This window comes from Camelus bactrianus, chromosome 10, assembly GCF_048773025.1.
Source record: "Camelus bactrianus isolate YW-2024 breed Bactrian camel chromosome 10, ASM4877302v1, whole genome shotgun sequence".
Lineage (NCBI taxonomy): Eukaryota > Metazoa > Chordata > Mammalia > Artiodactyla > Camelidae > Camelus > Camelus bactrianus.
In genome coordinates, this window is record NC_133548.1 from 6,394,370 (window position 1) to 6,416,843 (window position 22,474).

Consider the following 22,474-nt stretch of genomic DNA (forward strand, 5'->3'; position numbering starts at 1 on the left):
CCTTAGTTACACATTGACTTGCATTAATCTCTTCTCTTGGCCTGGCTGCGGCCTATTTCCCAGTGTGCGGAGGGCCCTACACGGTTTTTGTTCCCCTCAAGGCACCCATCCTGCACAGCCCGTAGCTCATTATGGGCCCTTGAAATGTGACTGTCTGGCCTGACCCTTCTAGGGAAGGGCTCGTCTGCGTGGTCCCCCCATCTCGAGGTCTTCTGAGGAGTTGGGGAGAGCAGACTCAGAGGGAGTCAGGAACCCGCCCCCCACCCCCATCCCTGGCTTCCTGGAAACCTGCTCCTCCTAAAGTTTACATAGCGGTTAATCATCGGTTCCCAACAATGGGCCCTGCTCATCTCAGGACATGTAAAAATGGGATTTGGTTGGCCTTTCAAAATTGGGAGGCTTCTAGAGATAAAGAGAAATCCCCTGTGCCTGGCTACTTAAAGAGACAAAAGGAGGGTTAGGGGCCCTTTCCAATCCTCTGCGCTTCACACAGGGAGCCTTAGAGGTCAGATCAATGTTTTCCTTTCTCCTCATGGCACAAGGACTACCAACCCTCCTCACACCTCCTGAACATACATACACCAAGGGCCCAGGCCTGGCAGACCCTCCTCCATCCCTGGCAGGAGGGTGATGGAAGAACACTGAACTGGGACTCAGGGACCAGGGTCCCCCCAGCGATCCTGGGTAGATGATGGGGACAGACAGGTAATCTCTAAGTTTCCTTTGACTCTGAATTGCCTAGAGGTGCCAAGCTGCCTGCCGGTCTCTCCACTGGCTGTGTGTGTGGTGCTCCAAGCGTAGACCCTGAGCTGGGCTGTCTGGTTTCTATCCCAGCTCCCCTACTAGTCAGTCATGAGACTTTGGGCCAGCTGCCCGACTTCTCTCTGCCGGGTGGGGATAACAGCCTCTATCTTGGAGGGTGGCTGGAAGATCAAATGAGCTAATATGCATGAAACACGAGTGCACCTGACCCAGAACAAGTGCTGCACGGGTGTGATCATCCCTACAGCTAGGTGTCTGACCCAGAAGTGACGTGAACTTTGTGCCCTGCTGTTTGGGAATGGGGCTTTTACTCCTGTGGTCCTGGCGGGGTGCAGGGAAGAGAAGCCAAGACAGGACCTGGAGTGGCCGCACCCATTGGAGGAGAGCCATGAGTCAGTCAGGATGCAGGAGCCCGAGGGAGGCCCCACTGCCACTGCAGAGAGCAGAACACATAGCCCAGGGGTCAGTGGGCACTCGCAGCCCAGACCAGGGGCAGGTCACTTAACCTATCAGGTTCTTGTCTTGACTTGAGGCCCATTGCTAACTCTAAAAGGGTAAAGCTTTGTACTGAATGCATCAACTGTTTTAATTAATTTCCCTGCAGGTGGAAAAAGAGGCCTGTAAAAACAAAAAAGCAGAAACACAGAAAATGATAGTTCTTTTATTGTTAGGGGGAAAGTTATAAAATAAAACAGACAACACAGAGCTTTGTGACTCCCTCAGATAGGCAATGAACACAGGGCTACAGAAATGTAAACCAGACAGAGCTTCCAGATAATGTCTTTATACTACACAACTTCCAGAATACAGCAGCTCCCACATACTCTAAAGCAAAATAAAAGGAGAGTCTTCCAAAACAATCCGTACACATTGAGGAAAGTCAGGGAAGACTTGTTCCCTGCACCCCGGGGCTGTGCAGACACTGCTCTTTCCCAGAAGAAGAGGCCGAGGCTGGTTCTACCTGGGGTTTGGCTCCACCAACTGTGATCTGTGTTCTCGTTCGAATTTGCCTTCTCATTCTTCAGCAGGCTGGCGCAAACCCCTACCCCTCTCTCGCTTTGGACCCACACCTCTTTCCTGTTACTAGCAGGAAACCCAGCCAAGCCAAGGGAGCCTGGCCGAATCCCTCAAATGGAGCCAACTGGCTCCTTCCTTAAGTGCTCAAGACCCAGCCCGGCCATTTGAACAAAGGCTACAAATACAGTTTGTTAACCATCTAATACTGTCTTCCCTCTATAGGGGTTTCTGATGGGTCTGGTGATTATTCTGTCCCAATTTGTTGCTGCTGTCTTAGGGTTTTTGCAGCCTCTTATTGGTACTTCAGGCAGTGGAGGCTGGGCTCATCAAAGACTCATCATCCCACCTGACTTACCCTGACAGCCGCAGTTGGACAAACCCTTGACCTCCAGAATGGTGAGTTGTTCCACAGAAGGTCTGTTATCAGGAGACTAGGAGGCTCTCGGCTACCCCCAGGCTTGCCTTGAAAGGATGTGGGAGGGAGGCAGAGTCATGGGGAGGGAAGAGCAGATGTGATGTGCTGTCCCGGCAGACGAGGAGAACAGAGAGTGCAGTACGTCCTCCAGGCAGGGCTGGAGGAGAGTCTTGCGTTAAATATCTCAGGAGGATGAAGGATGGAGGTGGGTCAGGGCAGCCAGCCCAGAGCCCAGGCACAGAGGAGGTGTGAAATGTCCAGGATAAATAGAACCACGTGGGGAGGAGAAAAGCCAGCTCCATCCTCTCTCAAAAATAGTCGCCAGTGGCACCAAAAATATATTAATATCTATACATTTGTCATCTTAAAAAAAAAAAAAGGAAATAAAACCTCCTTGGCACCTTGTAGTTGATTTCTTAAAAACGAGGTGATGTGTGACCAGGCCTGCCGTGTGTGCACGCACACGCCTATGGCTGTGCACACGCGGGCACCTCTCTGCGGAAGAGCAGAGAAGTGAGATGCGCTGGGCGGGCGTCCCAGCTCCTCCACTGCTGTTGTTTGCAGGGGTGCTCTTTGCCAGTGCTCCCGACTCTGCTGTCCACGGAGGGCCAGCAGCCCTGGCCTCACTCCGCCCCATACTTACACAGGCTCAGAACGGCCTCTGCCCAAAAGACAAAAATGCAAATCCAAGCAGAGTCAGTGCAGGGCCAGAGCAAGCACGCTCGCCTGGGAGCTTAAGTCCTGATCACAGGTGTTCCAGCAAAAGACCACAGAGGGTAGACTGGCCAGACAGCAGGGGGGGTGACCCTCGCCCTCTTGGGGGCCCGCCCAGGCTGGGGCACCTCCGCTCAGAGGTGGTGGTTGCCCTGCAGCAGAGAGGTGACAGTGTTCTGCAGGGCCACGGCCACCTTCTTGGAGGTCTTGCGTAGCAGCGGGCTGTCAGGGTGGTGCTCCTTCAGGTGCAGGACGTGGCCCTCCTGGCTCTCAGACGTGCAGCCACACTCCTCACACACGTACAGCTTGGCCCGCCGCTCTTTGTACGCGTACTTCTGCTGCACGCCGTGGATCTTCTTGAGATGCGACTCCAGGGAGCAGCGCTGCGTGAAGGCCTTGTCACACAGGCTGCATTTGTAGGGCCGCACGCCTGTAGGGAGGACACGGTCTGGCATCAGGGACCTGACTCGGGAAGAGGAACAGACAAAGGCCTGCCCAACTCCAGCTCCCCCAGTGACCTAACTGGTGAGCCACAGAGGATGTCTACTCTGAGACCCCAGGCCACTTGTGACCCAAGATAGCAGCGCTCGCCACAGTGGCCTCCGTGGGGCGGCCGGGGCTCCTCTTACCAGTGTGGGTGCGCACGTGCCTCTTCAGGTCAAAAGTGTCATTGAAGCCCTTCCCACAGTAGGTGCAGAGGTGCCTCTTGACGTCATTGTGACACTTCATGTGGCGATTTAGCATGCGTTGGTAGGTGAAGGCCTTCTGGCAGATGTGGCAGGTGAAGAGGTCTCCACTGGGACTGTCCCCCAGGGTCACCTGTGGCGAGGATAGTGTTTGTGATGGACGCCCAGGAGCTGGGGCTGCAGGTGGCAGACTGGGAGGACACACACACCAGCCCCCTTGAGGAGAGCAGTGCCCACCCCAGAGGCCACAGCTCTGTGCAGTAGGCTCATGGAGATGGGGTGGCAGGGCTAGAAGGAACCCTTGGGTCCATGGGCAGCCTCCTGCATGGTCCTGAGTCCGTTTTCAAGGCTGCCATCCTGCCCCTTCTTTACCATCTCTAGAAATGGGTGGCCAACTCTCTACAGAAACAGCCTGATTCAGCAACTTTATCTGTTAGAAAGTTCTCCCTCCCCTGAGCCCAAATCTTTCTCTGTAGCTCTCTGTTCTCATTCTTTTTTTAATAATATTTATTTTTAAAATTTATTTTTTATTTTTATGGGGGAGATAATTAGGTTTATTTATTTATTTTGGTGGAGGCACTAGGGATTGAACCCAGGACCTTGGGCATGCTAGGCATGTGCTCCACCACTGAGCTATACCCTCCCTCCCCCCACTGCCGCCTCTCTGTTCTCATTCTACGCCTTAGGATAGGGGAAAGGGTCCACAGCATGGCCTCTGCAGCCTTTCCAGGCTGAGGCCACCGCTGGGAGCCCAGAGTCCCCTCGCAGGCCAGCCCAGCCCCTGGTCTTACTTGAGCCAGGTCTGACATGGTATGATATGAGTTCCTTTGCCACCCTGATGACTGTCTTGCTTATAAACACTTTTCATTTTTTTGGTAATTACGGAACATCTCAAATCTGTTCAGAAGTGGAGACATGGTCTCAGTGCTCTACCTCTGGGAATGTTTGGAGGTTACTTGTGCTTTGTGGTGGCCCTGCTGCTGGCCACTTCCCCCGAGCTCCCCGGGGCACCAGATGCACCCATCACCCTCCTGGCCTGCACTGTCAAGCCCTTTTGGGTCAGGACTCACTGCTCTGGCACATCTTCTGTCCTGTGCCCTCTGCTCTCTCTCCCCACACCCTCCCTACCCACTGGGGTTCAAGGTGTGGGGAGAAGGACCCTCAGGGGACCAGGGGTGCTGTGCTGACTCTCCAGCCAACCACCCAGCACTTATCTTAGCGGTTTCTCTCTCATTGCAACAAACATTTGGCCTCTGCAGGTGAGAGAGGCAGGAACAGCATTCCACTGCCAGTTTTCTTCAGTCTTGGCACATACGATAGCTCTCCGAGCCTTTTCACTAGATCACTGCTGGCGGGTGCTTCCAGATCCCAGAGCTTTCAGGAATGCAGACCCAGCCAGAGACAGCCCAGCTGTTCGCCTGCTCCTCGAAAGCAGGGGCACTTCCTTTCCGCTGCCTCCTGGGCTCCTTACTGCCTCTGCCGCTGAGCAGTGCGTGCTCACCAGGCCTGCCCCAGATGCAAGGCTCTGCTGACAGGGTTGGAAGCATACACGGGTGAGGCGGAGACTGTCAGGCATATGCCGCAGGGGACAGTTAAGAACCGAACAGGCTCTGGCCATCACTCTTGATGCAGCACAGACGTGGGCCCAGGCCCAGGTGCAAAGCTAGGCTCACTTTTCCTAGGACTTCTGTGTAAAGAGGTGTCTCCCCTTTAGGCCAGAAATGAAACTGAACAACCACTAGAATGGACTCCAAAGGGTTAAATGTCTTTGGAATCCCACTGCCTCTTCCCACCCTGTGACATTCCACTTTAGACCCACTCCTCTTCCTTCCCACCCAACCTATGCCCAGTGAGGTTCACTTCCCTGCAGAAACCTGGACCCAGATCCAAAGCCAATCTCTGCTTAGATTTAATTTGTGCCACATCTTGTTGGCTGGACATGGGTGTACACAGGCACCCCTGATCCTCATAGACAGTGTGAAGATCAGTACCTTCATCTTGGTGCGCAGGAAGCCATGGTCTCTGCTCTGGGGGTCTGCCAAGCGGCTCACGTCTTCAGAGGGCAGCTGGGCCACCACGCAGGGCCTGGGGGCCACACTGTAGCTGGAGTCCTGAAGGCTCATGTCCAAAGCCAGAGGGCAAGAAGGGGGTTCGGCAACCGATGGCTCTGGCTCCTGGTACGGCTGTGGTGGGCAGAAGCCCAGGCTGACTGGGAGAAGAACAGCCAGGTGAGGGGCTTGGTGGAAAACAGAGGATTCAGAGGGATTTCAGGAAGGTTCCCTGGCAATGAGCTGGCTGGAACCTGGAACCTCTGTCCCGCCCCTTGCAGGCATGTAGCAGAGCAGGGCTACCCACAGCCCACTGCATGCTGCACCTCCCTCCCGCCCCATTACGGTAATTACAGGTGACGCCAGCCAAGCACCACAGCCCACAGGCCTGCCCGCTGAGTAATTTGTGTCTTAGCGGAACTGGGAGGACCGAACCTGCCCTGCCAATTATTCCTCCCGAGTTGTCTGCCTGCCCCACCTGGGCCAGTCCCTCTGGATTCCAGGCCTCAGCCACTCTTCTCAGGGACAAAGGGCACCATTGGAGGCCCTGGGCCCCAGGGACTCATCCCTGACCCAGAAGAATCCTGGTGGTCTGGGCCACTCTGGGCCTCTCCTCCAGGCAGATTTAGCGGCTGGCCTTGGGAAACTGAGTGGTCCTAACCCCTTCCTCCTCCAGGCTGGCTAGTCCCTGCTGTTGCAGCTCATCAGGGCCCCAGGCTCCCCACTCCCACTGGCCCAGCCTGGCAGGCAAATAGGCCAGGTTGGGTGGAGCAGGGAGGAGGTCAGGGAGCAGCAGGTGGATGCGGCCTAACAGTCTCCTGGGCAGCCTGCCCGGCTGTTACGCAACCCTCCCCCACAGCAGGGACCGCTCACTGTGGCACTTTGAGGGCCAGGCTCCCACCCTCCGCAAGGCGCAGGGATACCTGGCAGCCCTCTAATGTGCTGCTCCACACAGCAGACCCCCTCATGCCCTGGCCCTGATAGAGAAGAGGGAGAGTTCTCCCGAGTGGCAGAGGAGACAAGTCTCAAAGTCCACGGGGCTGAGGCAAATGATGTCGTGTTTCAATTTAGTTAGTATTTTTCTCCCAAAAAGGTTTAGCTGCATATTTAAAACCCATAAGCTAGGAACATTTTCCAAGCCTCAGAAGGAATAATCAAGAGGGGCACAGGAAGGAAAGGATGAATGAACTTCAGGGTGAGGGCCTTAGGAGGTTGAGTTAGGGTCTCAGAACCATGATCAAGGCCCCCTGCGCCCACCGCCCGTAGCTGGTGAGACAGTGGACCAGGCCCGGGGGGGGTGACCCCTTGCCTCCTCTCCCAGGACCCAGTGAGCAAGGCTGGAGGCAGAGGGACAGGACGTGGGGGAGGCAGAGGAACACATTAATGGAGGAAGGGTGAATATGAAGGCACCGAAGTTTCGGGAGAGGCCCCAGCTCTCGCCCCCTCAAAACACAACAAAGGTCTGACTAGGGAAGAACGCGCCTGCCCGCCACCCAAACCCGTTCTGCTGGCACTGGCGCCGTCTGTCTGTCCGTCCAAGGACTCTAATGAGCCACCTCATTCCGAGAGTTGATTCACCAGAGGCTGGCCCTGGCCTGGCCTCTCTCTAAGCCCTGGATGGCTGGTGTCAGGCCGGAACTCTTGGGGTCCCTCCTATCTTCCCACAGCGACAGCCCTGCATACATGGGCTGGGGGCCGCAGGAGGGTGGGCGTGGCAGAGCGTTGGCAGCTTCTGAGGCCAGATTACCCACTATTGGCTGAGAATTCAAAGCTGAATGACAATTTCCATTTCTCAACCCAGGTAGAAACAAACAGGAACCTCTACCCTCTTCTGTCTTTCAGTATCGGATGGCGTGAGTGTGGCTCCCAAAAGTTGGAGCCCGGCCATACCACATGCACACGGAGCAGCAGAGGGAGGAGAGACTGCAGGTGAGGGTTAATCACTCTTGCTCCACTAGAGGGGGGTCCATGGCTAGGGTTCCAAGGATCTACGCCAGTTTAGGAGAACTGTTTCCTGTGCCTGCCTCTCTCATTCCACAGAAACCTCGAAGTGATGGTGCTGAGGAACCAGGGTCAGGGTGGGGCCTGCCTGGTCTGCCTCGTGCTGCTTCCACCCCGAGCGAGCAAGGGGCCGGTGAGGCTGGATCAGCAGCCGCATGGCTGCCAGGGTGGGGCTGTTTGCCTCATCCCAGCTGCCCCGCCAAACCTGTCACCCTGCCACCCCCGTGAGCGTGCCCTGCTGCGGCCGCACGCACAGGGAGTGCTCCCGGCCGCCGCTCCTGTCACTGGGTGTTGCCGCGTGGCAGGAAGCAGAACTGGTTGGGCCCTGCTTATGCTGCTCTCTGTCCCCTAATTAGATGTTTCCGGCAAGGTAGCAGCCGCTTTGGCTACTCATTGCCTGCCCACAGCCAAAGAGTGTGGCAAGGCCAAACTGGCCAGGCCCTCTCCCTGCACCCTCGGGGGTTCCAGGTTTCCCTTCTGGTGGCCCAACTTGCCTCCACCTGGATGACGTGGCGGGCACGGGCCCAGAGCAGCTTCCCACCTGAGGGCCTTCTCTTCCCTCACCTCAGCAGACCTCCCCTTCTCTCCTGGGTTGAAAGCTCCTGGCCCAAATACTAGACAGAGTGGCAGGTCCTACTCCATCTAAGGCTTCAGGCCAGGGCTGAGCACGAGGCCTGGTGCCGGCCTCTCTGGGGAAAGCAGGTGAAGCAGATGTGAGGACACCAAGCCTCTGATACACAGGGGCTGGTGCTGACCTGGTGGGGAGGGGTTGGGGGTAACTCAGCTCTGAATCAGGGTCAGGGGAGCCCAGTGTGTCAGCCCAGCCCAGCCCAGGCCGGCATTAGGGGGCTGTGCTCCCTTATCAGGAAGGGCAGGGGTCCCCCGTGCCCGTCTCCTCCCACCCCAGCAGGTCAGCTAGTAATGCCTGAAAGGAAACCAGTGCTGCCAACTGGCAGAACTGCGCAGCCCTGCAAACGCATTGGGCCCATCTCTTGACCTGCCGGTTTCCATTCTGTTAGCGCCAAGTTTTCTCTCAGGCAGTATCTTTCCCCTCTTTCCCAACCGCTTTTCATATTGTGTCCGTAATGAAGTTAAAACTGTGCACCTCAGCCCTCACACCAGGGTGGCTGCCGTAACCACCACAACTAGGCTTCTGAGCAGCCAGGGGCTCCACATCCCTGAGGGACCTCATACAACACTCATGGAAAGTGAACTGCGTTAAAAAGGAACCCTGACATCAATAATGGCCACGCTTTGCTCCTGTCCTCCCTGTACCCAGAGGACTCGTCCTCACCTGCTCTCTTTCTGGGACAAATCATCAGGCAGGATTCTGCCTCGGGTCACCGAAGCTAGGGAGTGAGAGCTTGGCAGCTTGGGTGGCAGCACCCAGGAGACACTATGAATCCCATCTACCCACTGCCCGGCCACGCTGTCCCCATCTGTGGACTGGCTGTCTACTGTCCCAGCCTTGCTCCCTGGAGGGCACCGAGACTCGTCCTTCACTGCCAACACTTCCCCGGAATTATAAGAATAATCATCAACAGAGGCATAATCTCTCCTCCGTGCCACTCCCTCCCGCCCCCACACATGCACTCTGGGGCCCAAAGCTGAAAGAGAGCTCCCTGGGTTCCCACACTACCTAGTCAGAGCCAGACTGAGGGAACTCCAGTCTCCAGCGCCTCAGCCTGGCTGCCTCCCTGGGGTGGGCACGTGCTGATGACCTGACAGAACACACTGCAGAGGCTCTGTCTGAAACAGGGGAGCAGGTGGTTGGGGGCCTGGAAGAGGCCCTGGGATGCTCATGGCTGGGAGCATATCATTCAGCTTCCAGGTCTTGTCTACCCTCAAGTGCCTTCCCGGCCTTTCCTCAAGCTTCCTCTTCAGTCCGGGGGATGGAATTTAACTCCGGGGTACAGATGCCTGGGTTCATTCTCAAGAAACCAGCATTACTCTACTCCCTGCACTCCAAAGTCAATACTGGCAAAACGAAGCAGAAACACCAGGGAATGTGGCGGGGGGCCTCAGGTGTGGGCTCTTGGACCTCGAGGGCCCAAATAGGTGGCATCTTAAACATGACCCCTTTCAATGCTCCCAGCATGAGTGGAGCCATCTTCCACCCTTGCAGCCTTCCAGCCCCTGTGCCCACTTCTGGGCTTTTCCCTCAGCTTTGGGAGGAGAGTGAGGCCCAGGGGACTGAGGATAGGAAACCTCTAGAACTGTGCCTCAGGGAGAGAGGCTGGAGTGCTGGTCAGACTGGGGCCCAGGGCTCTAAGTCAGTAAATGCTTTCTTTCCAGGCACTCTCTGCCACTTTAAGGGTCTCAGAGGGCCCTGGCAGGAAGGTCAGACTTTAAATGCTTTGCTCCCCAGCCCTCCCGGTGCCTCTCCCAGTGGGACCTGACGGAGTCAATGCTTAGCTGGTCACAACGTGCTGAGTGTGTGAGGTGGGGTGAAGGAAACGTGCCCAGCCGGCTCCTGGGGTCACGGTCGGCTGGTGATGGAATGGCCCAGCCAGGGGACAGGCCACCACAAAACACACTCCCCACTCTCCAGCCATCTGAGGCACCCGAGCATGGCCTGATAACATTCCCCTTCTCATTTCCAAAAGCTGTGGGAAAACTCTCCAGTGGGCCACTTGGCTTTTAAAGGCAAAAGCAAGTTCTTTGACTTCTACTCTTTGCTGGACCCCACAGGACTCTCTCTGGCAAATTCTCACCTGCACCTCCAGGTCAGACCCCACCCAACATCAAGGATGATTCTGCAGAGTGAGCAGCTCCCCTCACCTGGACAGCAACAGCAGGTGGACAGACCACCCAGACACCCGCCTCCTCAACTGAGGGGTCAGCCCCTGGGGTGTAGGTCAACCCCACCACTCCCACTTTGGCCACCAGAACTGTGGTGGGGAAAATCACTAGGATGCAAGGAAGTCAATGATTTGAACAAGCGGAATTTCTTTGTCCTTTGTAAAAGTCACCACATGATCTGTTACTGATTGGGATGTGAAATAAAACTAAAAATAACAGCACATTGAATCTCAGGCAAGGCTCTGCTCACCTTTAACACAGTCCAAGTTCAGTTTATCAGATCCCAAGGAGCAGCTAAGCAGCAAGTCAAACCCAAGTGAGGGAGGAGGCAGGAGCAAGGAAGGGGGATGGCGTCCCTCACCCCTCACAGGGCTCTTGTGGAGGTGGACCACCATTCAACTCCCCAGGGAACTTGGAGGAGCAAGAAACTATACACAGAATCCGGGGCCCACACTGTGATCCGCCTCAGGTGAGGAGGCAGCTCACTTCCGATTTTGTCAGTTTCTCTACTGGAGTTATCAGGACTTCTGGCACATTCCTTTGTTTTAAGGAGGCTGCCGAAAGGGGCCTAGGCACCTGAGATAAAGTTAAACTGTGAAACCTCCCGCCAGGGCCATAGGCCATAGGATGCTGACATGTCAGGCCACAAAGACCTCACTGTCTCCAACAATTTATTCAGGAGAGAAACTGAGGCAAGAGCCCTCACAGGGCCCCTACCGCCCTCATTTCACCACTTTCCTTCAAGGCCTGGGGAGGTGCCGGGGAGCCTGCAGATCAAGGGTCAAAGTCGGTTGGTTAATTACAACCTCTCCCCCATTGGAGGCGCTGGGCAGGGTGTTCAGCGCACCCCCGCCCCACCCGCAAGGCCTGGGGAGGGGGAGTCCGAAGGAACTGGCTAGCTCCTGACGGAAGATTCTGTTGGGGGTCGGGGAGGACAGAAGGAGCAGAAGAGTTCTCGGGCCTAATGAAGAATATGACCCTGGAGAAAGAAACAACTGGGATTACTTATTCAAAATTGACTCGGACGCCGTCAAGGCGTCTTCCGCAAAGAAACCGTGCAACCCGCTTCCCTGGGGCCTGGTTCCCTGGCTGTGGGGTGGGCTCCTTAAAACCACTTTCAGCTCAACGGTGTCCTCTGCAAGATTGAAGGAGGTGCGTTTCTAATCGAGATAAGACATGATTCCACCTTTGTCTTCAGGGCTAGTGGGGTGCAGCCGGGCGCCCCCAGAGCCTCTGCGCTCCCCACATCTGGGAGCTCCCCGCCGGCCCGATCCTCAACGCGACCTTCTTGCCACCAGTGTGGTGTGTGAGAGGGAGAGTCAACGAAGGTAGCTTAAACTTTGGGTCTTCTCTTACTTTTTTTTTTTTTAAACACGTATCAGCCGAAACTCCAGCTCCCTGCCCCCAAAGTGGCATCGCTCCAGTGCCCTTCTTCGGCCTCATAAAAGTCCCGGCTTTCTAGATTTACGACGCGAGAGTGGAGGGTCGCCTGAGCGGTGACACACCCCGTTGCTTCCCCTGCGCCGCGGCTTGGGTCGGCGGAGAGGAGGGCGGCACCGCGCGGACTCGCGCGCCTCGGAACCGCCTGCCCCCCAGCCCCGCCGGGGGGCCTGGGAACGGCGGTTGCCCCCACCCCCACCTGCCAGCTCCTTCCGCCGGCCCTGCCCTCCCCTCCCCCCGCGCCCGGGGTCGGCCGCGCCGCAGGCTAACGGGGCCGCGGCCGCTTAAACATTAAATCGGGCGCCCCAACTGCGCCGGCCGCCCGGCTCCGCGCCACTGAGCCCCGCGCGCCCGCCGCCTCGACGAGGCCCCGCCGCCTGCTCGTTCGGGCCGGGCGCCTCACCTGGCACGTAGATTTCGCCGCGCTCCTCGTCGGGGAGTTCGCTCCAGTTCCTCTTGCACGTGGAGACGCACGGCTTCTTCACCAGAAACGCGCGGGGCATTTTCGAATCCTTCTCGCCCGGCACCGTCCGCTTCCGTAACTAGAGCCGGAGCCGTCCCACCTTTCCCGGCTGGAGACGGGCTGGAGGAGGGGGGCAGGTCGGGGACGAAGTCGCCGAAGCGCCCGACGTTCCGCCGAGAGGCCGTGTCCGGGACTGCGCGCGCCCGTTTCAACTACGCGGAGCTGTCGCCGTCCTCCGTCCGAACGAGGTCGCTTGCAGCCAGGTGCACCCGGCGGCTGGGGAAGCGGCAGGTAAGCGTCTCCCGGCGCGACTGGCGTCCCCCGCAGCCGCTCGGGAAGTCTTAAAGTGCGAGCCGGCCGGACGGGTTCACGCTTTATTGGCTCGCGGCGGTGTGTGTTGGTGGCTGGGGCGGGGAGGGGGTGATCTGAACTAATTAGCTTGGAGTGGCCCGGGGAGCGAAGGCGCATGCGTTGGGAAATAACGGTGACAACCCACCTATTTGTTACCTGTCGAACCGGTTTCCATTCCGCTGCCGGTGAGGTGGCCTCGCGGCCTGGGCGGGGTGGCCGGGCGGGGGCGGGGGGCCGCCGCCCTCCGGGTACCTCCCAGTGGGAATGCTAGCGTTCGCCAACTGGAGTTTCGGAGTTTCGGAGGGAGCAGAGGAGAGGAGGGAGGGGAAGGGGCAACGTTATTTGGCGCTTACACGCTCAGCGGGTGATGAAGTGAAACTCGCCCGACTGGACCCAGCCGGGTCGGTGAGCCCCGGGCACCTGGGGAGGCGCGAAGCCGTCGGGCGGAATGGGCGGCCCGGCCCACACTTGTTGAACCGGGCCTGGACCCAGGCGGCCCCGGGTCTTAAAGGCCTGGCTGAGCAATTCGTGTTTCAGCCCAGAGGTATTTGCTGGTGGCTGGCTCCGTGCGGGAAGGCACGCGGGGACGTAGGAGCCCGCAGGCCAGAACGCACCAGGCTTCAACCCAAAGCAGGGAGCACCCTGCCGGCCTGGGCGCGGAGAGCTGCCCAGAGCCCTCCTTTTGGCCAGGGAAGTGTGGAAGGCTTCGTGGAGGAAGGGACGTTTAAACCGCTCTGGGTCCGCCATGATCCCGAAAGACCCCAGCGCCTTAGTTATTGGGGCTTACATTCCCCTCGCCCCAAAGACCTCATCTTTGTCCCAAATGGCTGGATTTCAGGTGCAGCAAAAGTGGAGGTGAGCCGAGGGCAGAGGATGCAGGCTTAATCTGCTTTGCCCGGCTGCAGCCACAGCAGGCAGAGAGCTCGTGTCTTACCCCCACAGCGTAGCCTTGGCTGAGGTTCAGCCTGGGACCCTCCCTCCAACCATTCATTGTGCTCTGCCCAGTCCCCAGGCCCAGCCTCCTGGAGTGAGGCCCCACCTTCCTAGGAAGCTGAGGAGCACTTGGTGGCTTCCATGAGGCACAGTAATTTAACTGTGAGCGACCCTTTGGCCACTGGGCTTCTCTTACCAGGTGACCTAGTAAGGGCAGAGATGGGACCCTTTCCTCTTTTTAGCTCTCCTCCTTCCCCCATGTAAAATAAACTAATATTTCAGAATCCCTACCACACACACCTTTCTCACATATTGAATGTTTGCTGGAACAGATTAGGAGGAAATGAATCTGATAAATGAATTCACATAGTTCAAAAGTCAGGAGTCAAAAGAGGAGCAGCCTGCTTATGGTGGACTTCCAGGCATCCTAGTGGAAGAGGATAGTTTTTCAAGGGGGAGGGAGGCTTCCAGGGGCCCTTTCCAACTTTCCCCATCCCCCACAGTAAGTCTGTGGAACACCCCCTGGGTGGGTGGGGAAAGCGTAGACTTTGAAGGCAGATGGGCCTCCTCCTCTATTCCTTTTTGGAACCTGCGAGTTTGGCCAAGGGGCTTTCCTTCCAGCTTATATCCTTGTCTGTCGCCTGAGAATACTATCAGCTACTTCCCAGGGCCACCTTGAGAGTGCTGTGAGCTCTGGCAGGGGTCCTAATGTTTGCCACGCCCCTTCCTTTCCCAGGGCTCTGCCTCCTGTAGCCAGCACTTCCCTTGTCAGCCCTCCACTCTTACCCTGGACCTTTTCATCCAGTTGGCCTTAAGTGAGCACCTACTCCTTGCTTATCTTTTGAATAAATCCTGGGGAAATAAGATAGACCAACACCATTTAGGAGAAAGGTAAATTTAGTTCGTTCCTTTAACAAATATTTATTGGGCATTTTGGTTGTACCAGAACAGTCAGGGATCAGTACACAGTAGGTGCTTACTGGAAACTGATGTAGTCTTCATAGATGATGGCAGACACAGAGGCAGCCTTTCTCATTGGGGGAGTAACTCAAATGTCTCCCCTTGTGGAAAGAAAGTCACACAGTGTATGGATTGAGGCCCCAGGAGGGAGGGATATTCGTCCATGCTGTCCACCGCTGTGCCTCCGGCATCTACAACCCTGCCTGCCACCGAGGGGATTGGCAATAAGTATTTGTTAAATGAATGAATATCCTGTTTCTTGACTAATGTGACTCATTCAGCCTTTCATGCTCCAACTTTTGCTAGAAGCATAAATATAAAGCAAATGTCTTTATTCTAAGGAAAACTATAGTGCAAACTCAGTGATAAGGGGCAACTGTCAGGGGGAGATAGGGGAGTGGGGGGACCATGGAGACTGTGCCTATGGAAAGAACCAGTGAGAAGCATGTCATTCGAGCACAGAAACCAACGTTGCCACATTCATCCATTTCCCAAGAGAAGCTGGAAATCCAGATTTGTATGTGAAATCTACCAATTTTTAAACGTTAACTCAACCTTTTCTAAAACATGGAATGAGTCACATAAAATATGTGAGGCAGATTTGACCGCTAGGCTGCTGGTGTGGTTCACAGGTAGCTCAAGAACCAGACAATTTGTGAAGCTGGGTAAACATGGAGCTGAACTATGAGCCCCATAAGGATAGGCACTTTCTGCTCTGTTCACAGAGTGCGGGTTCAATACCATTCCTTCCTTCCTTAATTCAGTTGACAAATATTTATTGAATACCTACTGTATGCTAGCACTGGGTGTTCTGTGGTGCAAGGCAAACAAAGAAATAAGGAAACTATTAGTGTGATGCGGGACATTTAACTGGTGATGGGATGGTGACAGTTGAGGGGTGCTGAGATCTGAATGAGGGGTAGGAGCCAGCTGTGCAGAGCAGGGAAGAGCCTGACCCATACCTGGGACAGAAGGCACAAAGGCCCCAGAGTAGGAGTGAGCCGTGTGTGTGATGAACTAAAAGGCGAGGTAGGTGGCTGGACTGGGAGGGGAGGGGTGGGAAGGCTTTAGGAACTGAGGTTGGAGAGGCAGACTGGCCATATCATGTGAGGCTCAGTGTAGTGGGAAGACTTGGGGTCTGCTGTGGGGAGAGTGGAGCGTGCTAGCACCCTGATCCAAGCCCCTGTTGCACCTCACCTGGCCCACGTAACAGCTGCTTGATCAGCGTCCCAGACTCCAACCCCCATCCAGCCAGCTGTCTGCGCTCAGCACAGACCCTCCAGTGGCTCCCATCCCAAATGAATAAAGTCCTTGGGGCCTGGCATGCTCTGGCCCCTGCTGGCCTCTGACCCCATGCCTCTTCCCACTGCTCATTCCCCCAAGCCACACTGCTCGCCCTCTGTCCACTGAGCAGGACAAAGCCTGTTCCCAGCGCAGGCCTCTCCACTGCTCCTTCTGCCCAGAACACTTTTCCTACTTGATGACTGGCTCTCTCTCGTCCCTCAGGTTTCAGCCATATGTGCCCCCTTCCAAGAGGGCTCTCTGCCCACCCTAGCAAAATCCTGTCCCCCGTCACCTCTATCCCTTTACCCTATTTTATTGGGGTTTTTTTTGGCAGCATCTTTTATTCCAGGAAATTTTGATTTGTTTTGTTTGTCTATTCCTGTCTCCCCCAGTATAAGTTCTGTACGTGAAGGACATCGTTTAACGCCATTTTTAGTAGCTTTATTTGGGTACCATTCACATACCATAAACTTCACCCTTTAAAAGTGCACAGTTCAGTGGTTTTTAGTATCTTCACAGAGCTGTGCAGCAACCATCATCATTGTCTTCCAGAACATCTCATAACCCAGAAGAAACCCACTACCCATTAGCAGTCACCCTCCATTCCTCCCAACATCCAGCCCTTGATACCCACTACTCTGCTCTCTATGGATCTGTGTATTGACGCATTCTTTTTAAAGCATCCCTGTATCCCCAGTGTGCAGTGCTATGAGGATGAGTTATCTCCCATTTTACAGATGAGAAAACTGAGACTCAGGACCCCTTTGGGAAACTGACTTGCCCTTTTACAAGCCTTGTGACTAGTGTCTCCCCAGAACTGGGCTGCACTGAGGAGGATGGAAACTCAGCACAAAGAGAAGGAATGAGTTGTGGGCACTGAGTGAGGAGTTCCCTGCTCAGGCGCCTGGCTACAGCCCATACCTGGGCCCTCTTGGCTGGGAAGTCACTCTTAGGGGTGGGTTTGCTGGCTGCAGATTCAGGGAACACTCATGTCCTCAGTATTGGTGGGCTGAGCTCAATTTTATAGTTTTATGCCTGGCCTGTGCTGGGGACAGACCAGCACTCCCCCTGCCCTCAGGGGAGCAGACATCTGGGCAGGCAGGTGAAGGCTGAGGAGAGCTGGTATGAGCCACAAGTCAGGAGTAGCAAGGAGCTGAAGTCCAGGCTGCACCCTTTAGGGGCTCTGCGACATTGGGCAAGTGACTGCACCTTTCTAGGACTCCCTTTCCTTATCTGTGAATGGTATCCATCCTCGGGTACCTCAGAGTGCTATAAGCCTCAGTGGATCCACATGGATGCTCCCACCACAGCACTGGGAACTACACCTGGGTTCCCTCCCTCCAGACCCTGGGCCCCAAGAAGCCAAGGCTCAGAAAGGCTGGTGGCTGTCAGAGGCTGAGCTGGGGCCAGAGCCAGCATCATATTTCCTGACCCTTTGAAGCCTGTCCCCTCAATTGTAAAAGGGGTTTAATAATCATTCCTCCCTCCCTGTAAGTGGAAAGGGCTGGGGATGTGCAGTTATCAGCACCCTCTGGGCCTCAGACAGGGAAACCAGACAGGCTCCTTGTTACCCCCAAGCTGCCTTCCCTCCCAGGGCTGCTGTCATCCTGGTCTCTTTCATCTTAGGTTTAATTAGCCAGGCAGCCCCACCCCACAGCCTCTCAGGCAGGAGTCATCACTCCCATTTTATAGGTGGGGAAACTGAGGCACCTAGAGGGAAGTAGTTTGGGGCTGCCGCCTGTGAGTCAACTGTGGAGCCAGGGCCCAGGGGAGCTGGGACTGGGTTTTCTAGCTGGACTTGTCCCTCAGGGTGGTTTCCTGTCTCCATCTCCTTGGCGCCCTGGGGACCCAGAGAGCCTCTATTCCATCACTCTCTACCCCACCATTCCCTACCACCTCCCATCTGGAGGGTAGCAGGATGGGGTAGGGAGGGGCCTGCCAAGCCTAGTTGGCAGTGGCTAGCATGGTGGCTCAGGCCTGTTTCATCTTCAAAGCCACCTAATTAGAGCCAGAGGCGGTACTCAGACCGGCGGCCTGTGGGTGTGGGGTCTGGACGCCCAGGGTTCTGTGCCCTGGAAATGGGTGGTCAGTGGGGCATCTGCAGCCTGGATCCCAGGCCCAAGAGAGGCTGCTAGGTGAGCCCCAGGTCCAGCCCGCTGAGTGCCCCCAAAGAGCCCTAATCCCGCCCTCTGTAAGTCAAGAGCACTGTGACGGGCGGGCAATGCTTGGCCCTTGATCTCGTTTCGCAGTCCGTGCTAGGCATGCTGTGGGCCCTGTGACTGGTCAGGCCCTGCCAGTCCTCACGTCTGCATCCCATTGTTTTCCGGCTTCATCGCGGCTTGTGGCCTGGCCCCGCCAGCTTTACCCTGGCCTGGCTGCGGCGACCCTAGCCGACCGTCGGCGCGGCCTCCGGCAAAGGTCAGCAGCTTCCGCCTGCCATGACCTCAGCGCCGGCCCCGCGCCCCGAAGCCGGGCAGGTGGGGGGCCTGGGTTGGCGTCGGAGAAGCGAAGCCAAGCCCTGCGGCGCCCGCCCGACCGGTTCAGCCAGGCCCGCGGCGCGCAGTGCGCGGGCACCCGGGGCTGCACCCTGAACACCCCCCAGCGGCCACCCTGGGAGCCCCAAGACTCTCAAACCGCGTCATCCCCGGGGCCGCGGGCTGCTGGCGCGCTAGTTGTCATCCTCAGCAACCTGGTGTGCGTGGGCCGGGCCGGGGCCGCTGAACACCGGAGGGCCCTGGGATTGCAGCCCGCGCGCGGTGGGGACCCCAGCATTCGGGAGCTCGGGCCCACCCAACTCTACTGCCTCTGCCCCGGCCTGCGGCGGTTTCGGGCGAGGAGGGCCCGAGCGCAGCGGGACAGTTACTCAGCCCCAGCGAAACCGGCGAGTCGGCACCTGCCTGCCGGGCGGGCGGGCGAGGCGGCGGCCCCGTTACGGCCCCGCCCCCGGAGCCCGCCCCGTCTCCACCGCCCACGCGCCGTGCGCCCCGCCCCGCCCCACCCCGCGCCGCCAGCCCGGAAGGAGCCGGCCGGCCTGAGCAACAGAGGCCGCTGAGTCAGGCGGGGTGAGAGCGGCCGACCCGTTACCGTGGGCGCCGGGGGCCAGGGCGGCGCTGTGGTTTCGGTGCTGGCTGCGGGCGGGCAGACTAATGAGCTCTCCGCACGCACCCCGGTTCCAGCGGCCCGCCCAGCCCCTCCCCAAGCTCCTCCCCTGCGGGGACCCTGGCGGTCTGCCCCAGCGTCATCCCCGAAGGCTTTCGGTTTCATCTTGGGACCCGGGTGCGGGGTCCCTGCTGGCGTCTGCGCGTGGCCGACGGCGTCTAGGGTCGCTTGGCGGCCCTGGCGTGGGTGGCTCCTTCGGGGTTGGCGCGGGGACTCTCGCGCCCTCTTGCGGCCTTGGGGCCCCGCGCATCTCGAGGCCGCGGGTCTGATCCTTCCTCCTCCTCTCTGTAAGGACCTGCTTGCCTGACCATGGGGCCCCTGAGCCGGGAAAACTGGGCCCAGCGCGTGGCTACCTTCCGGGCCAGCCCGTCCGCCTTCATGGTAGGTCCCGAGGGTGAGGATCTGGGTCGTGACCTGCTGAGCGACTTGAGGAGTGAGAAGCTGAGCGAACAGACTAAGGTAGGCCCCGTATGTGCCCCCTGCCTTGGCCCATGTGGTCACCGCAGCTTATCGTGCCCTAAACCTCAACTCCATGATTCCCACCCAGATCCCCCCATCCCCAGGTTTCTTTGCTGTCTCTGAGCTTGGAGTACCCAGCCCAGCTGTGGCCGGACGCCCCTGCGGCCGAAGCAGCCGCCACCTCCCTGTTGGATACCCTGGTTCTTCTACCGCCGCGGCCCTCGGCTCTGCGGCGGCCCCTGCTGCTGGCGGCCACCACAGCCTTGGCGGCAGGAGGTGCGCTGGGCCCCACCTCGGGAGCCTCCCGCCGGCTCTTGCCCCTGCTGCTTGGCTTGGCCGCGGGCCGCGACCTGGGGCGAGGTTTTGGCCCGGCCTCGGAACAGCGCCCCCTGCAAGCCACAGCGTGCGAGTGCCTGCGGGAGCTGGAGAGCTGCAAGCCTGGGCTGCTAGGGGGCTGCTTGGGGCTGCTGCGGGGCCTGATGGGGCAAGAGGGCCCCATCCAGCCACTCAGCCTGCTGCTGTCACTTGCTCTGCGCAACACCTTGGTGATAAAAGCCAAGGCCAGAGCCGGCCTGCAGGGTCTGCTCGTGGCTGGCAACTCTCCCACTGAGGGTAGTCCCTGGAACTGGACACTGGCTGAGGAGGGTGATGCCCACCTTCAGCCCCAGGCCCCCAGTTGGTCAGCAGCTGAGGAGGGGGAGTGTGGCCTTGCTGTGCTAGAGCCCAGTCCTGAGGAGGCCCGGGAGCTGCGGGCTGCTGTGGCCCAACTTCTGGACACCTCCTACCTGCTCACTCCTGCAGCCCAGGCCCAGCTTCTGTGGCTGCTGGGCTGGGCCGTGCGGGGTCTTCGGGGACAGCCACCAGTGCTCTTCAAACCACAGCTGGTACGGCTGCTGGGCACAGCACAGCTGACGCTGCTGCATGCTGTTCTGGCTCTCAAGGCGGCCTTTGGTGAGGCGCTGTTCACGGCCCAGGATGAGGCCTTGCTGCTTCGCCGGCTCACCCTGGCTGCCCAGCACCCAGCCCTGCCCCTGCCCGCCCATCTCTTCTACCTGCACTGCCTCTTGAGCTTCCCTGAGAACTGGCCACTGGGCCCCACAGGAGAGGAGGCTGTTCCGTTGCTGCTGGGGTCCCAGCTGTGCCGTGGCCTCCTGCCCAGTCTCCTGCATGACCCGATGGCCCTCCTGGCCCGCCTGCATCTGCTGTGCCTGCTCTGTGTGGAAGACGAAGAAAAGGAGGAGAAAGGCCAAGATCAGAGCCTCCGGTGCTACCTGGAGGAGCTACTGGCTGGCCTGCGGCAGAGGGCAGCTCTGAATGGGGGCCCCCGGGCCTTGGCCATTCTCTGCTTCCAGGCTTCATATCTAGTTGTTCGCTGCCTGGCTGGGCAGCCTATGGTCCTGACACCCTTGACCCACGGACTGGCCCAGCTGTACCGAGCCCAGCCCGCACTGGCTCCCCATTTTGTAGATCTCTTGGATCGGGTGGGCCCTGAGCTGGGGGAGCCCTTGAGGGTGGCCTTGCGGCAGGAGGTGGTGTCCAGGCCAGGCAAGGATGAGGCCCTTCGTTGGCACCTGCAGATGCTGGCAAAGGTGGCAAATGAGGATGCCCAGAGTGCCACCCTCAGCTTCCTGCAGGCTGCAGCTGCCCACTGCTTGGACTGGGGCCTTCAGCAGGCCCTATTACAGGTCTGCCGGGCCCTGCTGCGGGCAGGTGTCGGGGGAGGCCTGGCCGACTTGCTGCAGGTGCTGGCCAGGCAGCTGGAGGACCCTGACGGGCGGGACCATGCTCGCCTTTACTATATCCTCCTGGCCCACCTGTCAGGGCCCAAGCTGGGGATGGCCTTGGGTCCCTCACTTGCTGCACCTGCACTGGCCTCTTCACTGGTAGCCGAGAACCAGGGCTTTGCTGCGGCGTTGATGGTGCAGGAGGCCCCAGCCCCGATTCGGCTAAGCATAGGTCCCCGCAGAGCTGAGGGACCGGTCCCAGTGCTACAGCTCCAGGTGGAGGTGCTGGAGCCAGTGTATTCGCTGGAGCTGCGCTTCCATGTGGAAAGACAGCTCTATGCACCTGTAGGGGCTGTCCACGTGCCATGCCTATGCCCCGGCCGCCCCACCAGCCCTCTCCTGCTGCCTCTGCAGCCCCGACGCCCAGCTCCCGCAAGGCTGGATGTGCGCGCCCTGTACACCACACCCACTGGCCTCACCTGCCATGCTCATCTGCCACCCCTGCCTGTGAACTTTGCTGATCTCTTTCTGCCTTTCCCCCAGCCTCCCGAGGGGGCTAAGGTGGGCTTCTTTGAGGAGCTTTGGGACTCCTGCCTTCCAGAGGGCACTGAAAGCCAGTTGTGGTGCCCTCTTGGGCCGCATAGGCTGGAGGCCTTGGTGTCCTGCCACCTGGAGCCCTTTGTGGTGGTGGCTCAGGCCCCTACTAGCTACTGCATAGCTATCCGTCTGCCCCCGGACTCAAGGTTGCTGCTGCGGCTGGAGGCAGCCCACGCGGACGGAGTGCCTGTGGCCCTGCGGACTGATGACTGGGCTGTGCTGCCTCTGGTGGGAGCCTATCTCCGTGGGCTGTCAGCTGCTGTCTGAGCCCTGGGGGCAGGCCAGGTGGGAGCAAGACTGGCCTTTGGAGGCTCTTGCCCAAGAAGGGCTGCTGAGAGCCAGGATACAGTCCTGTAGCTCCTTTCTTTAAAAAAACTTATATTTACTAATGACCCTCACTGGCTTGTTTTCTTTTGGGCGCTGGTTGGGGACAGGCACACTGGGTGGGGGTTAGAGGCTCCAGGAAAGCTTCCAGACTAGGAGCCCCCAGACTGCAGGGCATGCAACTTCCTTCCTTCCCAGCTACAGTAGGGGATTCTCTAGAATCCCTGCCCAGAAGGCAGGAGCAAAGATATCCAAGTCTCTGCTTCCTAGAGAGGGTCTGGCTTTGCCCAAAACCACCCAGCAATTTAGGAATGAGGCTGAAGCTGGACTTCAGC

At 58.2% G+C, this 22,474-nt stretch overlaps 3 protein-coding genes across 6 annotated transcripts in view; 2 read left to right on the forward strand and 1 right to left on the reverse strand.

The window, feature by feature from the left end:
• LOC123617437 (uncharacterized) overlaps positions 1-10,465 on the forward strand; it is a 35,823-nt gene extending 25,358 nt beyond the window's left edge. For both annotated transcript variants that reach the window (XM_074371714.1, XM_045518206.2), the window contains 2 exons: positions 7,485-7,571; positions 10,335-10,465. The gene's annotated coding sequence lies outside the window, so the exon portion shown is untranslated. The remainder of the gene's footprint in view (positions 1-7,484; positions 7,572-10,334) is intronic.
• OVOL1 (ovo like transcriptional repressor 1) lies at positions 1,404-12,422 on the reverse strand. Of its 2 annotated transcripts, none has more exons than XM_010957148.3 (4): positions 12,289-12,422; positions 5,586-5,803; positions 3,538-3,727; positions 1,404-3,338 (listed from the first exon to the last, which is right to left on the reverse strand). In XM_010957148.3, exons 1-4 carry the CDS (start codon positions 12,386-12,388, stop codon positions 3,043-3,045), a joined length of 804 nt encoding a protein of 267 aa, XP_010955450.1. In that variant the 5' UTR covers positions 12,389-12,422; the 3' UTR covers positions 1,404-3,042. The 2 variants fall into 2 exon arrangements, with proteins under 2 accessions (XP_010955450.1, XP_045374165.1); XM_045518209.2 differs by having other exon boundaries at positions 5,586-5,799; positions 12,289-12,421.
• An 85-nt stretch (positions 12,423-12,507) lies between these two features.
• Positions 12,508-22,208, forward strand: AP5B1 (adaptor related protein complex 5 subunit beta 1). Of its 2 annotated transcripts, none has more exons than XM_074371701.1 (3): positions 12,508-12,639; positions 19,328-19,494; positions 19,599-22,208. In XM_074371701.1, exons 2-3 carry the CDS (start codon positions 19,345-19,347, stop codon positions 22,080-22,082), a joined length of 2,634 nt encoding a protein of 877 aa, XP_074227802.1. In that variant the 5' UTR covers positions 12,508-12,639; positions 19,328-19,344; the 3' UTR covers positions 22,083-22,208. The 2 variants fall into 2 exon arrangements, with proteins under 2 accessions (XP_074227802.1, XP_074227801.1); XM_074371700.1 differs by lacking the exon at positions 12,508-12,639 and adding an exon at positions 18,845-18,938.
• The last annotated feature ends 266 nt before the right edge of the window (positions 22,209-22,474 follow it).